Source organism: Rhodnius prolixus, unplaced genomic scaffold, assembly GCF_049639745.1.
Source record: "Rhodnius prolixus isolate KJV_2025 unplaced genomic scaffold, Rpr scaffold_4, whole genome shotgun sequence".
NCBI classification, from domain to species: domain Eukaryota; kingdom Metazoa; phylum Arthropoda; class Insecta; order Hemiptera; family Reduviidae; genus Rhodnius; species Rhodnius prolixus.
In genome coordinates, this window is record NW_027411614.1 from 51856251 (window position 1) to 51864168 (window position 7918).

The window sequence follows — 7918 nt, forward strand, 5'->3', positions numbered from 1 at the left end:
TTAAATATGTAGCTGTTAAAGGGAATGGCATTTAATTAAAGTTAATTGCTTCAATCATTAATTTCAGATGACTGCAAAAGAGTACTGCCCCACTATATCAGCCTTCCGCACTCACAAAGTTGCCATGCAAAGACCCGTCCCAGTTACTGTGTACGATTATTATGACCAGAGTAAGTTAACGATCCAAGAATTAGTAAATTTAAAAACAAAAAGATAATATAGATTGAATGTTGCAGGTCGGCAAGCACGTGTTTTTTACACACCGTCAGTAACATCTGTGTGTAACATTTGTGAAAATGAAGATTGTAGAATATGTACTGACGGAAAACTTAATTCTCAAGGAGCAGATGGCCCCGGCGTGGCCTCTTCATTCAAGCAATCCTCAGCTTGTATTATCTTGCTTTTACTTTCAATTTGGATGCGCTAAAATTGTGTGCTAAATACATACATCAGAGGTGTCAAACTCAATTAAACCACGGGCCACTTGGTGCCACAGGCAAGATTCACGCAGGCCACATCATATTTACAAATTTGTCCTTATTTTCTAATATCTGGATTCAGAGACTGAGAACAGACAGTCTTCATTAAGGCAGATAGATGTTTATCAGTCAATTTTGATCTGTATGCCGTTTCATTTAATTTCTTAGACAGAAATAGTTGCTCATGCAAAAACGTACTCCAAAAATAACAAAATTTGTACAGAAAATATTTTTTGGTATTTCTCACCTAAATAAGATTATATTTTGGGAATTTCTACTTCATCTTTTAAAACCGAATCATTCTGGAATCCCATTCTGAGTCAGCGTGTTTATACACGCCCGCAGGCCTTCAGTTAAGCATTGGGTCACGTGTATACTCGTCTTCAGTAAAGGGTTGACGAGGAAGGGAATTTTGTGTATGGTAGTGCCCTGACTCCCCTAAGCGCTATTTTCTTCATAACAATTTTTTCTATTTTCATTTTATTTCAGCACATCGTGGGCCAAAAGAAATTACCTTGTGGGCCGCCAGTTTGACACCTCTGATATACATGTACTTATACATATCGTTTTGAAGTATCCAGCATTAATTTAAGGTGTTTATTTTTTAACTGTGACATTTAAAAATTTAATTACGGTAATGAGAAAACAAAAAATTAGTGTAACATAAAACATTAAAATTTGTAAATAATGCTAATGTATATTTAAATAAATCAGAAAAATAAATGAAGTAAGAAACATTAATTTGAGGTATTTCCATGTTTATAGTAAGTCACAACCTGTGTTGGATGTAGTAAATTAATTCCTAGGAAATAAAGGCTGTGATTTGAAGTGTATTTTAATTCTATGGATTAAGTGATCATTCTGTAGCAATACCAGATAATGTTGATTATATTTGTTACCCCCTCGTAATACTGCAATCGGGCAGATTTTTCATTTTGAGTTTTTTTTATTTAAATTGTCCCTCGTGTAGAGTGCATCAGCACTCGGACAATAAATCAGCTAAAAAGGTTATGTAAAATAAAGAAAAGAAATATATTGAGGAAAAATAAGTAATGAAAAAATTACTGTAAGTTCTCACAGTTTTAATCTATAGTTTGATCCTAGTAGGAGCTACAGATAAGGAAAATAAAAATTTAATGTTCTCAACAGTTCAAATTGCATTAAATTTACAAGGCGAAATACCTTTTTTATCTTCTTTTTAAGACAATTACAACTGTACAGCTGAAGCAACAAGTATTAAACATGAAATTGCGTGGCGAAAGCCCACATACACTGACTTGATTTCGTGAAAAAGCAAGTTACCTTAAGTTTCATTAAACTTTTTTTACTCTAGACTCCAAATATGGAAATAAGTGAATATAAGCCTTGTAGAGCTTTGAAACTCAGAAGATAAAGCTCCCTATAAGTGAAAAAGTACTTAAAAGACTGAAAAAACAAAAACAAAAGCCGAGAGATTCCAAACAAAACCTTTAGACAGGCATTATAAAGAAAAATTCTTAGAAGTGTTCTGCTTAATAAACTTGCTGTGGTTTTGTCCACATTTCCATTCCATACCACATAATTTTTATTTTTAATTCTAGCTAAAATAATTTTGAAGGCAGATATGCCAAAAAGTTAATACGTCAGACATGCATGGCCAATGGCCTTAATGCGAAGTAGAATTCAAAAATAAACGTAAAAAAAATCAAGGAAATTAAATCAGATCTAACGTTACATTGTATTTACAATTCTTTATTGTGAAAAATAAATAAAATTAATACTCCTGACATTGTTTTAATATAACTGTTATTGCTTTAAATAATCATATATTTTATTTGTAAACTTATTATTTAAATATGAAAATTTGCTTGAAATATTCAGTACGCTCCACCTCTAAGCGCAAGAACAAGATGAAGTACGGAACCTCCCTGAACCTTATAATCTTGTGCAGTCTTCTCATCGTTCCTGAAAAGTAAAAATTTAGAACATATAATATTATCAGTATTTACTTAATAATTAAATATAGTGAGTTTGGAGAAGATTAACAGTTAATTTTTTTTTTTTTTTTAACATACGACACTTTAAAAGTAGGAAAATAGCATGATAATAATCATCAAACAGTATTTTATTTTTTTTACTCTGAGGGGTTAAAAAAAAATCATGAGGGTTTGTGATGTGGCGAGCGATACGCTTAAGCAACTTTTTTTTAAAGGAGAAGCTTTGGTGGTTTAGGAGTTATACATTGGGCAAAGATTGTGATCTGCGTCAATGTTAAATACGAATTTTATTTATGCACAATTCTTGACCATATTCATGCCAGAACTATTTCCAATTATCGGGAAAATGTTCTAATTCGATTTTTAGAGCCTCCAGCACGTACTCCACATCTTAACCCTATTAGAGTTCTGGAGGATGAGCTGGGAAATTTTTCAAATCGAATTTCAGAGAGAGGCTAAAACATTTAGGAGTGCGACCTAATACTAGGATCATTCGAGTCGCCCTTTTTATGAATATTTTTCTACTTAACACGTGAGCAATCAACAGGAAGCTTTCCTTTGTTCATTACGAGATTGAAAAAATTCAGTATAAAAATGTAGCCAAGTGTAAGGTTGGGAACGGAAGAGGGTTTCAATGGAAAACACAAAATCAAACTAAAGGAACCTTTTATCACATAAACAGAAAGTTGGTACAACTGAAAATTCCACCTTCAGTACCAACGTATAAATGATCGTTCAAGTGTCTCAGTCCTACTCCAAAGGTATGTTGGACACCACAGCTCGCTAGAATCAAGCGGCGGGTAATTGGCACACTTTTCCCTCCTCCTATATGCCTTCTCCGCTACGCAGACCACACTGACTGTTCTCACCGTGGTGTCCCATCCCCTCTCTACCCTAGTTTCTACCCCACCGCACTTGTCCATTCTTCACACAAGCATTCCAGGGTTTATTTTGCTATAAACCAAATTTCAATAGAGGCAGTAGAAATAGAAATTTTCGGAAAGACGCATTAGTTTCAGTACTCTGACTTCAAACTTTTGTACCAAATTTACTTTAAGGACTGTCTTCATCTGAATTGATCATTTGCTTATATTAACTTCAGAGTGTAACTTATATTCAGCAAACCCAATTTCCAAACATAACACTGGTAAGAAAGGCATTGTGTTTTTGTACTTCAAAATTGTAGATAATGCCTGCAGAAATAACCTGATCCAAACCTGATCTATTAATCTCAAAGGAAAAGTTAGAAAATTGAGCCTCAAAGTCTCGCAGGCAGCGAACGTTGAGAACAAACATGCCATTATCTTGTACTGCCTCGACCAATATCCTCCTCCCTTGGAAATTAAGGATGCCTCACATTCCGAAAATAGTATAGAACTCTCAAATATACATATCTTCCCTTAGATTTTAATTAATTTTCTAATCGAGAATGGAAATATCCAAAAATTATAGGGCATTTAAATAAACTCGAGCACTTAAATCCTCAATAATTAAAACTGTCCGGTAGGACAGTTGTATAAGGGTTGATCTTCAAAAACTGCACGAAAAAGCGTAACGTTGAAAAACATCCAACTTTGACAATTTTTTTATCTTTTTCTATAAAAGATAAAATTCCCAAATTTTCATTATTATATAGGGCAAATCCTCCTTTATAACTGTAATTTTTTTGCAACAACCCAGATCTAATAGGTTTCGAGAAAAAAGTTGCCGAAAATGAGCAAAAACGGCTTTTTCAAAAATTGGTCTTGTTGTTGTTGTTCTTGTTGTTACCTTTTTTGTAAACTGCGTAGCGCCTAAACGCGAGAACCGATTTTCATGAATGAGGTGTCATTCGATTCGGAATTTTATGTAGATGTGCCTTTTGGGGGTCTCGACGCTGTACATTAAATGGGAGAGGAGTTAGCGCCCTTTATGTAAGGCCTCCTCCAAAATTATTATCACTACTCAGTAAATCTTAGCCCTATTTTGATAAAATTTGGTAGGAAGATAGGGTTAGGTCTCTCCTACATAACATTAAAGCGACGAACTGCTCTTACACTTGTTAAGGGGAAGTATAACAATCGTTTCAAATTATCGACACGTGATCCGATTTTCATCAATGAAGTGTCATTTGAATCGAAATTTTGTACACATTTGCACTTTAAACATCTCGACGCTATGCCTCATAAGGAGGGGAGTTTGCCCCACCCAAGTAAGGCCCTTTCTAAAACTATTATTACCAATATTTCTATAACACTTAGTCCGATTTTGATAAAATTTAGCACGAAGAAGTGATTAAAGCTCCTCTACGTGGCTGTGAACTGCCATCATGCTCTTACACCTACTTAGAGGAAGTACTGCAATCGTTAAAATTATCAATGAGTGAACCGATTTACATCAATGAATTGTCGTTCGATTCAAAATAATTGCCTCTTTGCCTTTTAGGGAGAAGTACTGTAATCGTAGTTTATTTTTCTTACTCCTTTTAAAAGGAAGTACTGAAATCGCAGTTTAATTTTGCTACTTACATACAAATACCTTCCTATTTTATTCAAAACGCTTTCTCAAAAAAATTGTTATTGAGGATGGTTTGGGGACCGCAACTATAATCATTCTTTAAAAAGATCTCTCCAGTGGGAGTTACGGTTTCGACTTATCAGGTTATTATGAAACTATTGCTTTTTACAAATGCTAAGAAAATCTGTAAAGCAAAAAGGGAAATCTATCCAAAAGGTCCAAAAATCTCCTTAACAAAAACTTACAGTTTAAAAAGTTAAGTATAAGGGTTGATTAAACGCCAAAAGGTACACAAATCAGCAAGTACCCAACTTGCTGGCATTAATACTTCATTGATATTATTTAAGTAATTTTACTGCATTAATTTTAATTAATATTTTTTAGAATTTATTAGATGTCACAGACCATTATGCTGACCAGGTCATTCATAATATTGTTTTGTTATAATTATGATAAAGTGTATATTATATCTTTGTATAATTGTATCTTTGTATATTTGTATAAATGTATATTTTAACTCTATTCCAAATGATTCTTCTGATTTATCTTTAAGATGCCCTTTATTCTGAATTTGTCACATGTATATACATGTTAAAGTAGGAAAAAGACAAAGTTAGAGTCGGCTACAGTTCAAATTTGAATCACGGATTTAAAACAATATTTCAGTCTTGAATTCGCCTTATCGAAATATTGGTGAGCACAAATAACACACAGTTGATAACAAATAGATTATTCAATAATAATTATTCATTTCTCAATTGTAATTTAATTTAGTCTCCCTAATTTTACTTATAGTAAAATACTGAAATGTTTGGAGTTAAATAAGGGTTGATCGTCAAATAATTAGCTGTCCTAAAAATATGCATATCTTAACTATTTTTTATTCGATATATACCACACTGTGGGAAGAACACCTAGATTGAGAATGTAATTGAAGAAAACTAAATTATTTACGATAAAGTCAGATTAATTATTACCTATTATTATAAACGTTTGCCTACTACATAAAGTAACAATTACTTTAATCGAAGAATGAACTTAAACCGACGATTTTTTTTTTTAAATAAAAATAAATAAATAAAATAAAAAAAATCATTGATGTATGTTGGTGTAAGCATAGATAAAAAGTTATTACAGTCAATCTACAGTGCTACTTGAACATATATTTTGTAGATGAAAATGGCCAGCATAAGGGTCTGTGACATCTAATAAATTCTAAAAAATATTAATTAAAATTAATGCAGTAAAATTACTTAAATAATATCAATGAAGTATTAATGAAATGTTGGGTACTTGCTGATTTGTGTACCTTTTGGCGTTTAATCAACCCTTATACTTAACTTTTTAAACTGTAAGTTTTTGTTAAGGAGTATCTATTATGGTTGTCACACAAGATGTCAAATAGTTAACCAAGCTTCCGATAAATAAGTCCCAAATAAAAATTGAAAAAAGAATTACTGATTTTAAGGAAAAGTAGAGAACTATCTTTGTAAAAAAACTCAAGAATTAAAGCATGAATTATTTCATGATTCCAATTAAATGCTTGTCCTCGGCCATTTTGTAACCAGTTTGATTTGTGTCTTAAAAAACGTATAAAAAAAAGTTTGGTCATTTACTTAAAATAAAAATATATTCTTTACAAAGTTAACTTGGGCTTCATGAAAAAGTTAGTTGAGTTTTCATGAAAGTTCAGACACCTAAGAGCCGAACCTTAAGATGGGTCAAATGTAAAGGCAGTTTAATTTTAGTTTAATAATACTTTCCCAGGATGTACATTTACTACAAGTTACAATAGTTTAATTTTTTCTGATGCCTTACTACAAATCGTTAAACGTTCCTAAACACTAATAGAATGCAGCTCATCCCTGTAAATGACGATCAACCCTTACACAACTATCCTACCGGACAATTTTAATAAGCCGCACTTATTTCAGCAATACTAGAATTCTCTTATATTCGCAAAATAACGATAGCAGGAATATGTGGTTCAATATCGGGATGGATTGTTACTTGTATTGGTTCTCAAACAGACTTTGTTGGTTCTCCATAAAAGCGCTAAAGCTTTCTTATAAATCGTAAAATAATTTTTTTTAAACTTACATTTGCTTTCCTGAAAATATTAGTCTCTGTTGCTGAGGAGGGATACCTTCTTTTTCTTCAACTCTTTCTTTAATTCTTTCTACCTTATCTGTAGGCTCTATATCTATTTCTATCTATAAAAGTTTCAATTTATTTAATAAAGCATTGGAATCACAACAGATAAGAAAAAATAAATAAATGTATTATAGCAAAAATTACGTTAGTGAACCTAAACAGAAATACTCACTTCCTTTCCTGTTAAGGTCTGTAAAAGCAAAATAATCAAATTAATTAATTATACTACAAGAGACAAACTAAAATTACATACTAAAATTACGAACCTTTACTTTGATCAACATATCAACCAAGGAAAGCAGAATACTGTTCACGACTGAAATATCAGGTTATAACCTAACAAAGCTAAACACCAAGAAAGTCTTCTCGCCGTTACAGGTATCCAAGCTTCTAACATGACCTTCATAAATACACAACTTAAAGTAAAATTATTTATTATTTCTGAAATGGTTGCACTTTTGATACTTAATACTTATATTTTATTCATTTTATAATATTGTTAAACGAAATGTTTGCCGCTGTCTTTTGCCATAAAATTATACCATCATCAAAAGACCCCTTCATTTAAATATAAGAATTTCAAAAATTATTGTTACTTTGTTAACATCATAAACATATCTCCAAATATGAATTGTTTCAGAATAAAACTTTGTAACTTCCTGTACTCATAGTCCCTACCCGCATATAAAAAGTATTATGGACTATAACTTAAGTTCTCTTAATTATAGAAAATACAAACACATGAGGCTAAAGCATATCTTGCTTTAATTAAATCTATGCAGTAAGGTTTTTTTTTTTAATTTTTTTCCTTAA

The 7918-nt window shown here is 31.8% G+C and overlaps 2 protein-coding genes across 4 annotated transcripts in view; one reads left to right on the top strand and one right to left on the bottom strand.

Moving 5' to 3' along the window:
- Positions 1-976, top strand: part of LOC141455675 (CD109 antigen-like) — a 70890-nt gene extending 69914 nt beyond the window's left edge. For all 3 annotated transcript variants that reach the window (XM_074130922.1, XM_074130921.1, XM_074130923.1), the window contains 2 exons: positions 68-170; positions 237-976. In XM_074130922.1, the coding sequence (XP_073987023.1) occupies positions 68-170; positions 237-427 (294 nt within the window). In that variant the 3' untranslated portion in view covers positions 428-976. The remainder of the gene's footprint in view (positions 1-67; positions 171-236) is intronic.
- Positions 977-2194: 1218 nt separating this feature from the next.
- Nedd8 (Nedd8 ubiquitin like modifier) lies at positions 2195-7512 on the bottom strand. The gene is made up of 4 exons (XM_074130934.1): positions 7372-7512; positions 7278-7295; positions 7052-7164; positions 2195-2423 (listed from the first exon to the last, which is right to left on the bottom strand). Exons 1-4 carry the CDS (start codon positions 7387-7389, stop codon positions 2336-2338), a joined length of 237 nt encoding a protein of 78 aa, XP_073987035.1. The 5' UTR covers positions 7390-7512; the 3' UTR covers positions 2195-2335.
- Positions 7513-7918: the final 406 nt, after the last annotated feature.